General features: G+C 41.2%; 1 protein-coding gene across 1 annotated transcript; it reads right to left on the bottom strand.

Annotated features, from left to right (window-relative positions):
• Nucleotides 1-16284: 16284 nt before the first annotated feature.
• LOC110880888 (protein FAR1-RELATED SEQUENCE 5-like) lies at nucleotides 16285-18213 on the bottom strand. The gene is made up of 3 exons (XM_022129322.1): nucleotides 18081-18213; nucleotides 17695-18038; nucleotides 16285-17076 (listed from the first exon to the last, which is right to left on the bottom strand). The coding sequence occupies exons 1-3, from the start codon at nucleotides 18211-18213 to the stop codon at nucleotides 16285-16287; spliced, it is 1269 nt and encodes a 422-aa protein (XP_021985014.1).
• Between the last annotated feature and the right edge of the window lie 2008 nt (nucleotides 18214-20221).

The raw sequence follows: 20221 nt of genomic DNA, 5'->3' as shown, positions 1-20221 counted from the left end.
GTCTCTTCATAAAAATGGTTGTCCCGAAAACATGTTGTACCTACAAATTCTAATCCTTGTGTAGAAGCATGCTTCTCACAACCATCAAAATTTTTTAGTACGTAATTCTACCCTTTTTATGAATATATTACCAAGTCATGCATTATTTTACTTTGATTTTATGTGGAAAATATTTTACAACAACAACAAGCCTAATTCACTTTCGTAGGAATCATGGTTGCATTTAGCATATGTAACAAGCCCTTTTAAACCCCCCAATAGCTTGGGAGGACGAGTAGGTCTCGTGAGGGTTATATAGGGAACACACCCACAAAGTTCATTTATCTAGGCATAAATTAAATAAAAACGACAAGAAATAAAGGAACAAAATATACAACAACAACATAAAATATACCATACCTCTACCGCTGATATCGCTCGTTTGGATCCATTGGCGGGTTGGGTTGGTATGGATAACCAGTGAGGGCCTCGAACATCTCCCTATAGTTATCGAGGGGACTTTGCTCCCCTTGAGGCGGTGGTTGGTACGGGATCGGGACAAAGCTAGACCCTACCGCTTCGGGCCAATGCGGAGTCGGGTCGGATGGGCCTTGCGGGTGAGGAAGTTCGGAGTAATTTGTCCACCCCGAGTGCTCAGCATAGGGGAGGCCAGCTTGGTAGTCTCTTTGGTGTCGCTCCTGATCATGGAGCACTTTGGTGTTATTAATCGCCATTTGTTGAGAGACGTACAAAGCACTCCAACGGCGTCGGTTCAGTTCTCTTTCTTCCTGTTGACGTGCTGCCGCTGCTTCTTCCCATGCCCGTCTTCGGGCAGCCTCATCCTCCTGCATTTTTGCCAACTGTTCCATGTGTGATCTTTGCATTGCTTGGAACAATTCTTGTTCTTCCATAAACTTGTTCATTCTTTCCCTCTAGGCTTCTTGAGCTGCCCAATATTCTTGCATTGCGGATCCATGCGATCCCTCCCAAGTTTCCCTTCTTCGACTGTACTCCCTTCCTTCACCTATACAAGCGGAGACATTATCATATATCTCCTGTTGCCCCCGATCAAAATTCTTGTAGGAAGGCACCCGTCTCATGGTCACAAAACCCGCCACATCTGCGTTAATTTCCCTATGTGGCCGCATGTACCGTTGCCTTGGTCTTTGTGTACCGGAGGGTTCAACTTCCTCTTCTTCCTCCCCCATTTCTTCATCTTCTTCCTCTACTGGTGGTGCTCCAGAAGTACGGATCTCAAACTTGTTGCCCAAATCATCGGTCACAACGTACTTATTTCCCGAGAACTTAACTTCTATCTTCCAATTCTTCCTCATGTACGCCAAATTAAATTCCTCCACCGGCTTAGGAACCCATAGTGATTCCAGGGGTAAACAATTTTGTTGCACAATCATGGCGCTAATGAGGCGTGCGTACGGAATAAAACGCCTCTGGGATGACTCCCTAGTAGCCCACGTGTTCATCATTACTATATGGCGCCATGACAACGTTGGGGTTCCATAAAGCAAGGCGTGCACCACCCTACAGTCGCTCACTCTAACACCTCCACGATCACCAAACCTCGCCAAGATGTTCTCAACAGAAATCCCTTGAAGAATCTTTCCCTCAAGCGACATTTGCTTTCTTTTCATTTCTCCCCCTTTGTGGAACGGTAAGATAACATCTAACAGTTGCTCGGCATCGTTGTTGTTCAAATGATTATCCAAAAACTGCTCGATGGGTGGGTAATCATATGCTTGTACTCCCAAGGAGTCGAAACGAGCAATACGATTCATCTTCTCGAAGGACATTGTCATATTCCCTCGAGTGGTCTTTCCCACTAACTTCCATTGTGATGGAGGTTCATTCTTATTCAAGAGCTTTAAAGTAGATAACCATTCACATACTTCTGCCAAATATACCCTGGAAGTATTATCTTCACACCAATCCAGAACACTTTCCCATCCTAACCGTTCAAACATTTGTACAATCCCAATCTGACGGAATTCTTCTACGTTCACCACCCGTTCACATATTATCCTTGTGGGAACTGAAGTGTTCACACCGTTCACCATCTTGATAACCCGACAACGGTTTGTTCTTCTCGTCATCCCAAATTCTAGCACTTTGGCTATCTCTAAACTTCGCCCACTCCCAATCCTGTCTGTATAACCTTGCATCGTTCTCCTCCACGGAGCTTAGTTGCTCCCACTTCTTCGGTATTAAACCGGAAGAAGAACCAACCCCGGATGATGAAGCTTGGCCTGTAGTCTTTTGTCTCTTTCCTCCCGCCATAACTACAATCACAAACAAGCAAACATCAATATAAATTCAACCTTCATTAAACTCCCAAACTTTGAACATGAGGTGTAATGTTGACATTTTAATTAACAAGTGAATGTAAAATCGCCTCTTTAAACTTCCAAAGTCGCTCACTTTATCATAACTTATTAATTTCTTGTTAATCTTACAAATTCTTATAATTTCAACAAAAGTCGACATCAACTTCATGTTCAATCATGTTCATAACAGTGTAATCACTTCACTATGGTTATGACATACTCAAATTCCATCCGAAACAACTAATCTTACTCAAAATCATGCTTGGCCAACACACAATGTCTAAACAACCTACTCTTAAACTAAAAAGTTTAAAAATTCGGAAGAAAAACACTAACATATGATAATCAAGCATAAATTTAAGAAGAATCCATACCTTTGTTGTTGTTAGACAAGAAGAACTAAGAAAAGATGGCAAATAAGCAACTTGATGAACCCCCTTTCAAAAACCCTAAGTAACACGCCTAGAAATCTTGCAAAATAGCAAGACTTGATGAAAACCGTGTTGGGTGTTTTGTTCCTCTTGAAAAATTACCCAGGATGGACTTAAAAATCAGTTGGATTGATGGAGAATTGAGAAAGTTATGGTAGTTTGAAGGTTTTAGGGTTCTTTGAATGAGAGATGGAGAAGATGAAGAGAGAGAGAGTGAGTTAGGTGAGAGATAGAGCAGGGATTTTGTGGTTGCAATTAAAGTGTAAGGAGTATGGGTCGAGTATGTGGTTAAACTTGAGGTTGGGAGATGTTTAGTTGAGGTTTGTAGGGTTTTGAATCGTTTTTATGAGTGTTGGAACGAACCAGCATCGGAAGCAAAACGGTAACCCGTCGCCGACGGGTCCCACCCTGTCGCCGACGGGTAGGGGAAAATGGGCGTGGCTCCGACGGCTTAAACATCTGGATACGGGAAGCAAGAGCCGACGGGCCAGATTTTGAAGCCGTCGCCGACGGTCATAACCCCGTCGCCGACGGGTTGATTATTATTAATTTTTTTTTTATGAAAACTAGGAGGAAAATGATAGCTTTTTACAAAAAGGACTATGTACATTAAAAATTTCTAAAAATTATTAAAAATCTTTTTGTGAATTTTTATAAGTTAAAATTTTGAAATGCGAAAACCGTTAACGGCCCTACCACCCCCCGAAAATTCGTGTATTGTCCTCAATGCACCAAATCAAGTATAAAACATACCTTGTATCTTCATGACCCGTTTGGAGTGCCCGAACTTCACACAATCAAGAAAGGTTAGTATGAAACGGAAACGATTCACATCCAAATACGCAAACAATTAAATAGTTATACATAACTTTACACCAAATGTTACCGGTCCTTTTCATTCGACCTCGTAAACCGGGAAACTTGCTACGAAGCTTACCGATTCCTTGTTTTCATCCACTTTCTCGTTACCCTCGAGAAACGGTTTTAGCCGATGACCATTTACCGTTTGCCGTACCCCCTCCTTCGGGTCCTCGATAGTAACATCACCCAATTGTCCGACCCGGGTGACAACATAGGGTCCCATCCATTTGCTTCGGAGCTTTCCGGGAAAGAATTTGAGCTTTGAATTGTAGAGCCATACCTTTTGACCCACCTCGAATTCTTTCTTTCTCAACTTGGCATCATTCGCCCTCTTCATTCCATCCTTGTATTAAGATGCGTATTCATATGCCATCTCCCTTAGCTCCTCCAATTCACACAACTTGAGCTTCCGTTCCTTACCTGCATCATCATATTGCACATTAACCTCTTTAATAGCCCATAACGATTTGTGCACAAGTTCAACCGGTAAATGGCAGTTTTTACCGTAGACCAACCGGTAAGGTGTAGTGCCTATGGGTGTCTTATGTGCCGTTCGGTAGGCCCATAAAGCATCGTTCAATTTAATTGACCAATCCTTACGGTCCGCCCGCACGGTCTTTTGCAAAATCTGTTTGATTTGCCTATTTGACACCTCAACTTGCCCGCTTGTTTGCGGGTGATAGGGGGTAGCAATCCTATGGTCAACACCAAACCGCTTTAGAAGTTTTCCAAATCGAAAATTTTTAAAATGAGATCCTCCATCACTTATGATGACACGAGGAATCCCAAACCTTGAGAAAATATTGGTTTGGACAAAGTTACATACTACGGAATGGTCGTTTGTCTTGGTGGCTATTGCTTCGACCCATTTTGACACATAGTCAACAGCCACCAAGATATACAAATTGCCATAGGAATTGGGGAATGGGCCCATAAAATCAATACCCCATACATCGAAAACATCGACTACAAGGATTGGTTGCATGGGCATCTCATCCCTTTTTGATATACCCCCTAATTTTTGACACTCTATGCAATTTTTGGCAAACTCGTTTGCATCTTTGAAAATAGTAGGCCAATAAAGGCCACTATTCAACACTTTGTGACCCGTTTTGTGACCACCACATGCAAACGAGTGTAGATGCTGCAACACGCTCGGAATCTCTTCGTCATCAATGCGTCTTCTTATAACTTGATCCGCACACTCCTTCCACAAATGCGGTTCTTCCAACCTATAGTATTTGATTTGGGACATGAAGTGTTGCCTTTTCCGTCTATCCCAATGTGCCGGCATATCACTTGTAACAAGATAATTGACAATGTTAGCATACCATGGCAATTTATCTAATTTCATTATATGCTCATCTGGGAAAGACTCGTTGATTTCTAAGGCTTTCGGATCATCTTCCGCCATCAACCGGGACAAGTGGTCCGCTACCACATTCTCAATACCCTTCTTGTCCCGTATCTCCAAATCAAACTCTTGGAGCAACAACACCCATCGGATTAACCTCGGCTTCACATCTTTCTTCTCCATGAGGTACCTAACTGCAGTGTGATCCGAATTAATAATCACTTTACTACCCCATATATAAGACCGAAATTTATCCAATGCATATACCACCGCAAGTAGCTCTTTTTCGGTGGTTGTGTAGTTCAATTGTGCATCCGAAAGAGTCTTACTTGCGTAGTATATGGCAACGGGTTTCTTGTCAACCCGTTGTCCCAACACGGCCCCTACCGCATAATCACTTGCATCGCACATTATTTCAAAGGGTAAAGACCAATTTGGCGATTGCAAGATTGGGGCCTCCACTAACTTCTCTTTTAAACTGTTAAAAGCATTTTGGCAATTTTAATTGAAGTCAAACGGTTGGTCTTTTAGCAACAAATTACATAAAGGCTTTGTTATATCACTAAAACCCTTAATAAACCGCCGATAAAACCCCGCATGACCTAAAAACGACCTAACACCTTTAACAGTCGTGGGATATGGTAAAGTAGATATGACTTGTACCTTAGCACGATCAACCTCTATCCCACGACTTGACACCACGTGCCCCAACACAATTCCCTCTTGAACCATAAAATGGCTCTTTTCCCAACTTAGGACCAAACTAGTTTCAACACATCTTTTTAACACTTTATCTAGTTGGTCCAAACAAGTCTCAAAACATGATCCAAAAATTGAGAAATCATCCATGAAGATTTCCAAAGACTTTCCCACCATATCGGAGAAGATACTCATCATGCACCTTTGGAAGGTGGCGGGAGCATTACATAATCCAAACGGCATCCGCCTAAATGCGAAGGTACCATAGGGACATGTAAACGTAGTCTTTGATTGATCTTCCGGATGGATGGCAATTTGGTTATAACCGGAATAACCATCTAAGAAGCAATAAAATTTTTGCCCCGACAATTTCTCAACTATTTGATCTATGAAAGGTAAAGGAAAATGATCTTTAGAAGTTGCGGTATTCAACTTCCTATAATCAATACAAATTCGCCTCCCGGTTACCGGCCGGGTGGCTACCTCTTCACCTGCGTCATTTTTGACGACTTGTATACCCGCTTTCTTGGGAACCGTCTGTGTTGGGCTCACCCATTGGCTATCCGAGATCGGGTAAATGATACCCGCATCCAGCCACTTCAACACTTCTTTCTTCACGACCTCCCGCATGTTCGGATTTAACCGCCTTTGTGCATCTCGAACGGGAGTCACATTCTCTTCCGTGATGATTTTGTGCATCACCACCGAGGGACTAATACCCTTCAAATCCGCAATGGTCCATCCAATCGCCGCCCGATTGATGACCAACACTTCCATCAACTTTTTCTCTTGCTCCACGGTTAAATTTGATGCAATGATAACCGGGAGAGTATTGCCTTCTCCAACATAAGCATACTTGAGATGCTTTGGCAATGCTTTCAACTCCACTTCCGGAGGCTCTACTAAAGACGGCTTCAATTTAGTATCAATGCTCTCCGGTAAGCTTTCAACTTGGTGCGTCCATGTTGGTTTTCCTTCTCTAACCCCAAGCACCTCCAAACTCCTCACTTCCTCGTCCATGCTTTGTTCCACCTCCACCTGTGACCTGTCAAACATATAACAATCCTCCATTGTGTTTTCCCCATAAACGACTGTGTCGCAAAGAGGTATACACGTGTCAACAATGTCTGCCATGTAGCATTCATCATCAACTGGAGGGCTCATAAGTCCGGAAAAAACATGCAACCTCAACCTTCGGTTTCCAAATGTCATGTCAACCGTTCCTGTTCTGCAGTCAATTTGAGCATTTGCAGTTGCTAAGAACGGTCGACCCAAAATCACCGTAGGTTGTTTGCTTGGGTCCTTGGCCACATAATCAAGTACTAGAAAGTCCACCGGATAGTAAAAATCCTCGATTTTCACTATCACATCCGAAACAACTCCGCGGGGTAGCTTGGGTGTCAAATCGGCTAACACCACGGTGGTGTTTGACGATTGAAGTGGACCAAATTCTTATTGGTCATATAAGTTACCCGGTAGAATGCTTACGCTAGCTCCAAGATCTAGAAGTGCCCGGTTGATTTTAAAATCGCCTACTTGAATTGAAATGATAGGCGCACCCGGATCTTGGAGCTTGGGTGGTAGTGCACCCGAAAGAATCGAACTCACATTTTCGGAAAATCTAATTTTTTTGGAAATTTGTGAGTGCGTTTTTGGGTACACAAATCTTTCAAGTACTTAGCATACGACGGTACTTGCTTAATTGCATCCAAAAGAGGTAAATTGATTTTGACTTGTTTGAAAATTTCCAACAACTCTTCTTGTTGTGGACTTCTTTTGTTTACAACTTTTTTCATGGGTCCCTTCAATGCTTCGGGATAAGGGGCGGTATTAGCCTCCACACCCTTTCCCTTAGCCTTGGGGACGGGGATGGTCGCAACGGGAGTAACATTATTCTTTTTCAAATCATTTTTATTTTGACCCGTTTGACCATCCTCAAGCTCCTCATCACTAGCATCTTCCACCACCCCTTCAACAAATTGGGGTGGTGGTGTTTTAACACCATTATCAACAACTCGACCACTACGTAAAGTAATTTTATTAATTGGTACCTCACGTGTGTTCCTCGAGCTCGACCCTTGATGCTTAGGGTTTATGGTGGTGTCACTTGGAAGCTTCCCCATGCTTCCCTTTATTTGGGCCACTTCTTCCGCTAGTTGACCCACTTGTTTCGCCAATGCCTCGTGTGCTTTGTCTCGAATCTCGTTTGCCTTCTTTATCTCTTTAACATCATTATGAGTCTCTTTGATTTGGTTTTGAGATTCTTTTTGCATATTTAGCAAAGCATCCATCTTGGCACTCAAGTCATCGCCACCGGTTTGATTGTTCGACCCATTCCCGTTACCGCCTTGATTATTGTAATTCTTTTGGTACCCACCTTGGTACCCTTGATTGTAATTTCGTTGGTAACCTCCTTGGTTACCACCTTGACGGTTTTGATATGATGACCCACTTCCTCCTTGATTACCCGACTGGAAATTCGGGTTCATTTGATTTGAAGCATTGCCATATCGGAAATTGGGGTGATTTCTCAAACCCGGATGGTAAGTGTTGGAGTTCATGTCATACTGTTTTCTATCTCCATACACTTGATTGACTTCTTCAGTGTAACCACTCGACCCCGTTGGACATTGTTCCGCTCTATGTCCAATATCACCACACTCCTCACAAACCTCGAATTGAACTGCATTCACTTCTTTCTTCTTCTTCAGTTGGGCCATTTCCCGTTCTAAGGTGGAAATCCGGTCTTTGGAATCGAGATCGGGGAGTCACCGGGAAACTGGATGTCTTTTTGCTCTATCGGCCGATTCTTTTTCCTTGGATCGCTTGCTCATCCTTTCCAAAAATTCCCAATCATCATCTTCATGATTGCTCAAAAGTGTACCATTGCTTGTTGACTCAAGACGATTCCAAGTTGCGTCGTCCAAACCCCGTACAAAACATTTCACCAACTCCCACTTTTCTATTTGGTGATGTGGGCATCTCCTCATCAACTCCTTGAATCGGGTAAATGCTTCATGTAAAGGCTCACTCGAAAGTTGACGAAACGACCGAATTTCATCTCTAGCATCGTCGGTCTTTGCCATAGAATAGTATTCGTCCAAAAATGCTTGTTGCATTTGTTCCCAAGTTCGAATACTGTTGGCCGGAAGTGTGAGGAACCACTGTTTTGCCTTGTCTTTCAACGAAAATTGAAATACCCGAAGCTTAACTTCCTCTAGTGCGAAACTATGCCCCCCAATAGTATCACAAATGGAAGAGAACTCCGTTAAATGTGTGTATGGTTCATCATTGGACCTCCCATTGAAGTGAGGAAGTATGTTGATGTAATGCGGTTTACAATCAAACATCCTCCTTTCGCATACTATCGGAGAACTATTCTCGGTCACTATCGGTCGGAAACGGTCATTTACTCCCCGGGGAGGTTGTTGACGACGTTGTGGACCATTAACTTCTTGATCGACCGGTCTTCTATTATCCCGTCTTTCACCTCTTCGATCCTCTCTTTGATTATCCCTTGGGTTACCACCTCCCACAAAACGAGGAATCCGATTAGGTTGTGCATTGTGGTTATTATAAAACCCATCACTTCGGTTTCGTTGGTGATTATTCCGTGGTTGACGGTTGTTCCCATAACCTTCATTTCTTCCACCTCCATAACCGTATTCATCGTCCCCAACGTAATTGGCATTTTGGTAGCCAAATTCCTCATCATCATACCTTCTAGCATTGTAAATGTTTCCCCTATTCACGTAGCCCCAATCTTCATCATCGTTAACCCGATCATCGTAGTACCCCCCATCGTCCGAATTTTCCGTATGAATGCTTACATGTTCCGGCGATTGATAACCGGGAACACTATACGGTTCATCATCGGGGATTGCATTACTTAAATCGTCGATGATGAAAAATGGGTCTTCATTTGCGGGATTGCCACGATCACGGTTACCTCTACGATCGGAGTTGACATTCCGATCATCAAGGTTGATAGGTAACGATGCTTGTCGGTGAAGGGTTTGTTGTTGAGGTGTTCGTTGGGTGTTGTTGGTATTTTGGTTTCGGAAAGGTGGAGTGGGTGGTCTAGCGTTGGTGTTACCACCCGGTTGTTCTTGAGGTATAGGTTGGGTGTTTTGAGCGGGATAAAAGGTTCCTCGGGATTGGAATTGATTTGGATTGAGATTTTGGTTGAGATTGAAGTCTTTGTTGGAGTTGCGGTTTGCCATTGAATCGGTTTCAATGGTCGGTGTGAGTGGTGGTGTTTGGTTGGTTTGATTAGAAGCAAGAGTTGCTTCTAACCGGCTTGCTAGATTCCTTCTTGCGAGTCTTTCGATTTCCGGTTCGTAGACTAAAGGTGAAGTCCTCCCGGAATTTTGTGTACGCATGCACTACCTGTAACCTGCACAAGTAACACACCCCGCGTAACAAGGAAAAAGACAATACAAAAAGAAAGCTAAACAAGTTAAACAGTTAATCACAAAAAATTCAAACAATATCCAAACACAAAGCGCACGCACTCCCCGGCAACGGCGCCAAAATTTGATCGAAGTGTCGTGCTCCGGTCAAAGATAATATTTATATGCCCTAATTACCCTTAACAAATAGCTAGTGGTAGCAAGGGGTCGAACCACGAAGAGTATGTGGTTTGTGTATGGATTTGACTGAATTATAAAGAATTGTCACAATTATGAAGCTTGCCAGATATTTTTGTATTTTTGTTTAGTGGAGAGATGTGAATTTGGACTACTGAAATTTAATTACTTAATTAACAACTACTACTTTAATGATTGCAAGAAATTTGGATACGAGAACAATAATAATAAAAAGGAATCACACCCGGCTTCGGTAATTGCTAACCTAGGATTTCTACAAGTTTTAATTTTAACTCAAATGCATTTGATTAACGGATTTAGTGTACCGTGACTTAGGTGCTACTAACTATCAACGCCCCGAAGAACGGACAAAAAGACACTTTGTAATCAACACAAGTAAATCCTAACAATGATAATGCACAATTACATATCACCGTTTCGTGAAGTCATAACTTTTAACATCGCTCGACAATTCACGAATTCGCAACAAATGTAACACTATTATCAAGAGTTTCAAAAATCAAATACAAATTGTCACTAAGTTAAAACAAGAACAATTCGAAACCCTAAAATTAACAACTACCTACACCGGGGTGAAACCGAGATGATTAGCCGCTCATGGTTGATGCAACTTGATCACCGGATGTTTGGGATGCGGATGGAGTCATCTTGAAGCTTGATTGGATGATTGGTGAATGATGAAGGTTGGTGATGGATAGTGATGGTGGAAGGAAGGATTAGGGTTTGTGGAATGCTTGATTATGTAGATGGTGATGATGATTCTTAATTCGGATGGGGATTGTAGTGATAGATGGAATTGGAGATGTAATGGTAGGTGAAAATAGGCTCCAAGATCAAGTTCCCAAGTCAAAATAATGTGTAACTCCCGTAATCAATGAAAGAACACCAATAAAAATCGATCTTAGCCTTCAATTTTACAAAATCCGCGTTCTGAAAATCCACTACCCGTCGCCGACGGGCCTGACCCCGTCGCCGACGGGTCCCCAAAAATGCAAGTGCCGCCGATGGTTTAAATGACTGGATACGGGGAACATGTGCCTACGGGCTTATCTGGAAGGCGTCGCCGACGGTCTGGACCCCGTCGGCGACGGGCTCTCCTTTGTGAATCCTCCATTTTTCGCTCCCGACTCTCCCGGTTGATCCATGACGCGTTCTGGTGCTTCGGTTTTCGACCCTGTGATCCGTAAAGCTCCCGAAAAGCTCCTTAAACTTCATTAAACCTGCAAAACACAAATCTAATTAAAAGTAGGCTATTCAAGATTAAAAGTCAAATAAAAACATCAACTTAAGCATTAACGAACACCGGTTTTCAACCACGCATCAGAATTCTAAATATATGTATGTATATACGTATGTACCTGTGCCCGACCAACAGTGGAAAGTCTTTATCTATAATCGGAAGTGTATTTTTTTCTTCTTTGTTTTTCTTTGAACGACTACGTCACACATTTGGCTTTTGAGTGTAGTCGTTTCTCTGTGATTCGGGTTGTTTATCTTTACGTCTCGCAAGGTCATCATTCTTTTGTTGTTTTGCTTTCGTAGTTGGGCGGCCCCGGGTATCTTGTTATACCTCAGGCGGTTGATGGTCAGTCATACTTGGATTCAACACCACTTTCATCTTCGACAACATACTTTTTAACACTAGAGGTGGTTGCGTCTGTAGTTGTTGTGTGAGTTTATCCATTTCCACCTGAATATTACACTCGTCTTGATTAAGTTTTTCTGTCGAAAAAATCAAGTTTTGTCCAGAATTTGTCTATCGCGGCAAGTGGAATTTTGCAACCTATTTTTCAAGAATCATTGTTAAAACATGAAGTATAATGATGATTATATTCTATGGATCGAAACATATGTTATAGTTGTTATGTTACCTGTATTTTCCCACCACTCCATCTGACAAGCACATGTGTCACACCCTGATTTCCACGTGTCTCACCGGTGGGCCCGGTGGGGGATTACCGTGACTTAGTTGGCAACAATATAGTCAAACCACACAATATAAATGAATGCACAGCGGAAACATAAAGATAAATATATTTCAACGTTAAGTGTAATATCAAAGTATCACCATTGTTGAAATAACAATCCACAGGGGATCAAATAATAATAATAAAAGTATTGTTCAACAGACTTCAGGCATCTTAAGCTTGCGAGACTTCTAATGATGCTAAGGAGAAATCCCAGCCAATTACGCATAGTACCTGCATTTAGTCTTTTTGGGAAAATACGTCAGTTTACACTGGTAAATACATTCAACTGACACTTTTGTAAAATGTTTAATAAAATTAGTTTAAATGCTCAAGGCACAAACTCTTTATAACTTGGGATAATTTATAATCAAATCTTATAAAGAATTACATGTTACTATGCGTTCGGTCGCACGGGTCGTGCCGGATTAAAGTTTAATAGACACACCACATAGCATAAAACCGTGGAGGGTAAACCAACGGCTACACTTTTATAGTCATAGACATAATGCCGGGTGTACGCCTACACCCGGATGTCAAGGTCGTGGCCATTCGTAAATGCTGCGAAGGATATCCGGGACATGGTCATTAAGCCCCCAAAGGCGTAAAGCCAACAAAACAAATTTTTAAACGGGTCACATTGATAATGCCCAACTACTAATGAGTTGGGGTCAATTGCCCGACCAAGCGGTATTTTAAATACCGTAACCCAAGCTCGTATAACGGAAAATAAGTTAAAAGTATTTACCTTTGCAAGTATAATTCCTTAATTGAAATAAATTGCAGATAGCTTTTACTGGTCCCCTATTCTGGAACGAAGGTTTAAATTAACCTATTAGAATCCTAACGGGTCTTTAATTTAGCAGTAGCTTAGACCGGTCAGTTTCAATGGATAGTTACGGTTTAATCGCGTGAAAGCCGAAAACCGTGAATGGAGTGTGATTTTGACCCAACAAGTTTGAAGACTTGTTTTATATGGGTATAATAATCATACTCTGGATTTTGGGGTCAAAACAATATGGTTTGACCCGTTTCGGCTAATTTATGTAAACTAGTTACATAAGCCGAACCGTGCGCGCTAAAGGCGCAACGGGTATCCGTTAGAGTCCTACACTGTTTTCCTAAGTCAACATGCTTTAAAGAGGTTGTGGTATCAGTAGGATACCTTCCATAATGCCCGTAACGAGTTTAAGTTCATATTATGCCCCGTAGGGGTATTTCGGTCTTTTTAAATATTATAAAAGAGGTTTATGAGTTCTACAGGAAATCTGAGTTTCCCGAACAGTTTATAAAGTCTAAAATACTTTATTTATTAATTAAAATCAGTAGCAACTGGAATCGGGTCAAAAGACCTTGTAGAACTCAAGTTATGGCCGAAAAGGGTATATTCGGTATTTACCGAACCGTTGCCATAACCGCAGGTTATGAGCAGGTTAAAAATAATTAAAAATCTTTAAAAATCCCAAAATATTATTTTACATCACTGAGTAAAAGGTTTGGTGTCGAAATCCGGGTTTAGATAGGCGTTATGCTAATTGCGCTATTTAATTACTAAAGTTTCGCAATTTGCGCTATTTAGCATAACTCCTATTCTGGACCTCGGATTGACATGAAATTTTAGGGACATGTTTAGAAATCAGTAACTAAGGTTATGATTCTTTCACATGTCCGAAATTCTCGTTTTAAATCAAAAAGGGCGTTACGGTCAACTTTTAAGCATTTAACGGAATTGTGTAAAAGACTCGGAAAACAAACGAACCGGTCACAGAGGGTTATACCATCATGTAACCTGGTCCTAAGGGAGTCCTAAGGCACATCTAAATCTTACTTTAACGGGTCAGAACTGAAGTCAAAGCAAAAGTCAAACTTTTGCGACATTCGGCTCTGAACCGGGTCAAAACAATAAATGGTCGGATCAAACAAGCTTAGACTAGTTTATATACTTATTATCATGTTTTATGAGTGTTCAAACAGGTTACATATCATCTACATTACAGATTATGCAAGAAATCGCAAAATAACATTTCTGTTGACTTTTTCTAAGCACGTTTGACTCGACATTCGGACTAGTTAGAGTGGGAATCAGAGGGTGCCCTTTTAGGGGTTTAATGCCCACATGATTACCATCATAAAACTATCTTTGATTCGACAAACCACTGGACCATTCGTGATTTATCGCAAAGTCAATCGTTAATTACGACGGATTGACTTTTAAGCTAAACTAAGCAAAAAACTAAGCCATAAAAGGGTTGGCATACTTACAGAAGCTTGGTGCACGACTTAGAATGTTAGAAGAGTGCTTGAGAGCTCCAGAAATGACTTAGAATGCAGGTTTTGAGGTGTGTTTCACTTATGCACAATGTCTTGCCTTTTATAGTGAAAAATGAGGCTTAGGATCATTACACATCAACCTACAAGGCATCATGGATGTTCAGCAGGTGGCCCTGGGTGCTAGGGGTCATGTAGAGGGCGCCCATGCTTCATTAATTGCTCACAAGATCGTTCACAAGCTAAATCATTGAATCTGTCCAAAGTTTCTGCATCTGGGACTTGTACGCGGCCCGCATTAGGATCAAGCAACTCACACGCGGGCCGCATGGATCCTAATGTCAGAAAACGTATCTTCCTCTGGCGCGCGGCCCGCATTAGCTCAAGCATATCTTCAACGCGGCCCGCCTGAGGGTCAAATTCTAAGATTTTCAAATCTTTTGTAATGATTAACCTAACCTTTCGGTTTTGAAGGGGTAACTTTGCGATTTGGCCCTCGATTATTTACCATTAAGGGCCTCGTGACTTTTACCCGCATTGTTAAGTCCCCGGTTAGTTTAATTACTATCCGAAAAGGCTTAACTTTTATTGTTGACGCTTTTAACCCCTCGCATACGAATTTGATCATAACTTTCTCGTTTTAAAACGGAACTTCGCGAAATTTATATAGTATATTCTAGTGAGCGTATTTTACTGTTACAAAGCCTCGGGTTCGTCAAAGGGTCACTCAGAGGTATAAATTAAACATGTTGACACAATTAACCCCTGCAGCTTGTAATCCCTCACTTTCTTCCGCGTTTCGCTCCGTACGATCCATGATTTATTCGTTTGAAGGTACGAGCATCAGTTAGGGTTACTATACAGTATATTTACCCTTCGTTGACATTTATAACCCTCGAATTTACATACTTTCAAGGTTTGTCAACTTTAGTCCTTTATTTAATATTTAATGCCACGTGTAAACTCATGACACGTGTTAACACATTATTGGGCACAAAATTTCGAGGTGTTACAACATGGCAACCCACAACCCGTAGAAAGTTGGTGGCCACAAGTCCCCCCTCCTGCCCTCAACGCATGTAGCTTCTTCCTCTCGACAACCAATAACTCTAAGGCTTTTTGGGAAACATTACCGCGTAGGTTGTCAAAAAATGGAAATCTGTGGTCCCCCATTTGCATGGACCTGCTCTCCTGAAAACTAAGTTTTATTTGTATCTTTTGTGACTCTACAACTTTGCCAACAAGACACACAAGTTTATGGAGCGAGTTTTTTGGCCCTTTATTGTATCTCTTAAACTTAGAATGTTGGCTTTCAACTCTGTTGGTTGTATGTTGACCAAAATTGGGGACTGTGTTAGTCCAAGCTGAAACGAACTTTTCTTTATAATCTTTCAGCCACACATCATACAAATAATCCAGAACATCTGAAAAAAAATTGAATACAATGATTCGTAATGTTTGTATGTATATATGTATGGATGAATGTATGTAAACTAATATAATATGTACCTGATCGTTCGTCGTTAACCAGTCGCGTGAAAAGCCGCTGAAAGTTATAATTGTATAGCGTCGGAATGGGAGAACTACAGAGTCGAGACCAAGAAAGCTTGAATATTTTACAGTCTTCATCCGTAAATTTTTCCCGACAATGTTTCAGAATATCCTGTGAGATGTGCCACCTACATAGCAATTTGGAAGCTTTTGAGAATACTTTATCGCAAGCATTCATCAAAGCTTGATCCCTATCTGTTACAATTACACGTGGCTCCATGCAATCTACCAACAATTCTTTGAGCTTCTCCAGGACCCATAAGAAGTTATCTTTTTTTCTTTAGAGACAAACGCATGAGCCACACAAAAAGACTTGTGTGTCGATGTCACACCCACAACTTGAATAAACAGAAGCTTATACTCATTCGTCTTGTAGGTAGCATCAATCATCAACACATGTGGGAATGCACGCCACATGTTGTACGAGTCCGGATGAACGAAAAAAACCTCCTTGACCGCCTTTGTGGAGGGATTCACTCTGGTGAAATAAACGTACCTTTCTTCTTGCAACATGCTCTCCAATATATGCATTAGAGTTCGATCGCCGTACATTTTTCGTTTAATCTTTTTAATCATGTTTTGTACGTCTTGTAGAATGCACACGCTATGTGGGTACTGATTTCTTATGGTTAAATGTATATTTGTAGGCTCCATGTTTTGCAGATAAAGTCTCTCCACCAGTGATTCTTCGTCCGGGGTCAGCCTTCTAGCAAACGTGTGGCCCTCGAGAAATTCAGCAGGCTCATGGTTGTGAATGTTTTTCTTCTCCACAAGGCTCCAATTACCACTACTTGAGTCTAGTTTCCCTATCAGACTAAAAGGACAACCAACCTTTTTGCTAACGGAACGCCGAACTGATGCTTTACTTTTGGGTTCGCTGCCATGATCGCATTGGAACCATATCTTCACTATCCTTGCTGACGCACCTTCGCCTTTTTTCCTCGTTCGTTGGGTCACAATGACGTAACCTTTCGCAACTTCTCTTTTGTATACCCAATTCTTCAATTCTTTAGGTGACTCAAATACCCCAAAAAAAGGTTCATTAGAAATCCACATAAATGAAATTAATATATTAATTTGTTGAAAAAACAATAAAAAAACTTGGGTTCAACATCGGGTTCGGGTTAATATGTATGACACATTTTTGGGTTTGTATGAAATTTCGTGTCATACATTTTCTATTTTTAATCAGTATACATGCCTCGTTCGTGTTCGTTCGGTTCATTTACAAGCCTAAGTAATCTATTTTTAACAAAACATTTCACCAGAACATATATAATATTTCACTAAAATGATAACGAAATCGGGTTAATATGTATGACACAATTTTCGGGTCGGGTTCGGGTTAAGGTCGGGACGGGTCAAACATTTTCTAGATTTCTCCTAGCTAATAAAAATTATATATAACTATAATATTTCACCAAAATGATAACGAAATCGGGTTAATATGCATGACACAATTTTCGGGTTGGGTTCGGGTTAAGGTCGGGACGGGTCAAACATTTTCTAGATTTCTCCTACATAATAAAAATTATATACACACGAATAACACGTATACAAAATAATTTTTTCCAATCTAAAATTATATCAACATTATATAACACGAATAACACGTAATTGACGGTTATGTCATACCTTTTTTGTTTTTTTCTCGTCATTAACACATTCCTCGTTAGCACGTTCGTCGTCGTGAACACCTTCCTCGTTAGCAGGTTCGTCGTCGTCAACACCCTCCTCAAAGTGCATTACATCTTCCTCGATTTTGTTATCATTTTCCTCAGAGTCCTTAGCACATTCATCGACTTCGTTATCATTTTCCTCAATGTCGTTAGCACTTTCTTCGACTTCGTTATCATTTTTCTCATACTCCTTAGCACCTTCTTCATACTCTAACTTGTGTTTGTTTTCCGTATACGAATGGTAAGTCCCGTATTCGTATCGCGGATAACTTTGGGCAATGTAAGATGGTTCCCCCTCATCTACAAACACCCGGTTCAAGTCAGGTAACACGGGTCACACACCCCCGTCATCACAACGAGGCACGGACACAACCTCCTTCTCACGTCGATCAACGCCGGATAACCAAACGCTTTCGGAGACGTACGACTGGTTCGAATCTTCGCCAAAAATATTACCAATGTCCCAAAACGACATCTTTATGCTTCACGGTCTCAACCAAATTTTTTAGTTAAGAATCTTCAGGAGTTCAGTCGGAATTTTGTGAGTTTGAAAATTTTTGAAAGCCATAAATCTCGTATGCTTGGGTAAACAAACATTTTTGCTCGATAAGGGTCGTATAGGTCGATAAGGGTCATATGGGTCACTTTCACGCTTTTTCAGACTGAACTCCTTTCATGTCGGTAATTATACCTTAAATTAATCAAAAGTCGTGCCGATAAGCCTCTCATTGCTCAATGAGAGGCGTATAGGGTTTAATGCTCAAACTACCACAACCTTATACGCCTCTCATAGGGTAATGAGAGGCTTATCAAAACCTTTTTTCTGGCACATTAATTGCTTTCACACTATATACTCCTCTTATTGCCCTATATGCCACCTCGGGAGGAGGGGGGGGGGTGTGCACTCAAAAAGTAGGGGTGTATCAATACCCTCACCCTTTTTACTCACAAAAATGATACCGCCTTCATATCTTCCACCAACTTGAACGTAGAGATCGTTTTGTTCTTAAAAACTTTGTTGATTCTACCCTTTCATAACAACCACATTGTTGTCGTAAGAATATCTTGGATCACCATTTTTTGTCGTTGGCGACATAGTTTATTGTTACTTATGTGACATTTTAATAGAAATAAACATGTAATGTCACTATATAAAGACAGAGTTCACACCATTCCTATATCGCAATCACAATGAAATAATATTTTTAAGGGGCTGTTTGGCAACTTCTGAATGGTTAAGGGGCTGTTTGGTAGCCTCTTAATGACCATTCAGATGCTACCTTTTAATGGTTTAAAACCTCTGAATGAATAAGAGGTAACCTCAAGTCTGAATGGTTAAGAGGTAACATCTGAATGGTAAATCATCACATGTCACATTCTTTTACCTTCTTATTGGTAAAATTCTTAATGGTTCCATTAAGATGTAGCCTCTTAATGACCATTCAGAGGCTACCAAACAGCCCCTAAGTGCTGAATCAATAAAATGTCTGAACTATTAAGTGCTGAACCGGTAAGAAGTCTGAACCATTAAGAGCCAGTATAGTGCTTAACTGTTCACAGACAAATGTCTAACCAATTCAAATTAGAGGTCTTAAGGATGGACGGTATGGTTAGGGTGAGTTAGGGTGTTTAAGTTTTCTCTACCCAATGATATAAAGCCATGTCAACTCCCCCTCTGCACTCCCCATTTTCTACTCAAACACTAGATATGATTCAAATACCCACTCAATTAAAAAATAAAAAATTTTGATTGCTTCTTCTCTCCTCTCTCTCTCTTTCTCCTCTCTCCTCTCTTTTTCTTCTCTCTCTCCTCCCTTTGTTCTTCTTCACCTTCGGTGACTATACACCGAAAAAACACCCTCTCTCTTTCTCCCCACTCCCCATTCAAACACCCGGTATGAATCACCGCTCGACAAAAGCACTCCTCGAGCTCGGTCCCCGCAATCACACCGAGTGCCCTAACCATTCAGACTCAGTATAATGCTTAACCATTCAGAGGCAAATGTCTGAACCATCCAGACATTTGTTTATGAAACAAACAGTCTGAACCATTAAATGCTGAACCAGTAAAAGGTCTGAACCACTAAAAACCCTGTTAAAAAAAGTAAACATGCAGCCCCTAATTCTCCTCATCTTTGTTTACAACTATACAAAACATATAATATACTATTTCAGTACATAATTAGGCGGTGAGATCTGAGACGTAATAAACTAAAAAAAGTCAAAGCAGTGAGATCCAACGGTGTAGATGACTCATCTGAATCCCATGCATTAAATTACTCAACGAGAAATATAGGTAAGATGCCAGCACCAATCTTCCTCATTAATTATATAACAATAATTATAACATATAACACTTTTTCACAACTCATATCTTAGGGTGAACGGGGCGTTCTCGGGGAGTGCCATCGGTGAGCCATTTCCCCGATCGGGAACACCGCCGCCATCAACGCGGGGTCCCGAATCGGTGAGGGAGAACGGTG

Source organism: Helianthus annuus, chromosome 10 (genome assembly GCF_002127325.2).
Source record: "Helianthus annuus cultivar XRQ/B chromosome 10, HanXRQr2.0-SUNRISE, whole genome shotgun sequence".
In the NCBI taxonomy this organism is placed as follows: Eukaryota; Viridiplantae; Streptophyta; class Magnoliopsida; order Asterales; family Asteraceae; genus Helianthus; species Helianthus annuus.
The sequence above is the reverse complement of the archived record's forward strand: the minus strand, read 5'-3'. Positions and strand labels throughout refer to the sequence as shown.

Bases quoted from the DNA above. Each gene is read 5' to 3' on its own strand.
- LOC110880888 (XM_022129322.1), bottom strand. From the start codon at position 18,213: ATGTCGTTTTGGGACATTGGTAATATTTTTGGCGAAGATTCGAACCAG. The intron at 18,039-18,080 runs GTGTGTGACCCG...GGGTGTTTGTAG, and splicing joins GCCTCGTTGTGATGACGGGG to ATGAGGGGGAACCATCTTAC. The intron at 17,077-17,694 runs GTATGACATAAC...GGGGTATTTGAG, and splicing joins ACGAGAAAAAAACAAAAAAG to TCACCTAAAGAATTGAAGAA.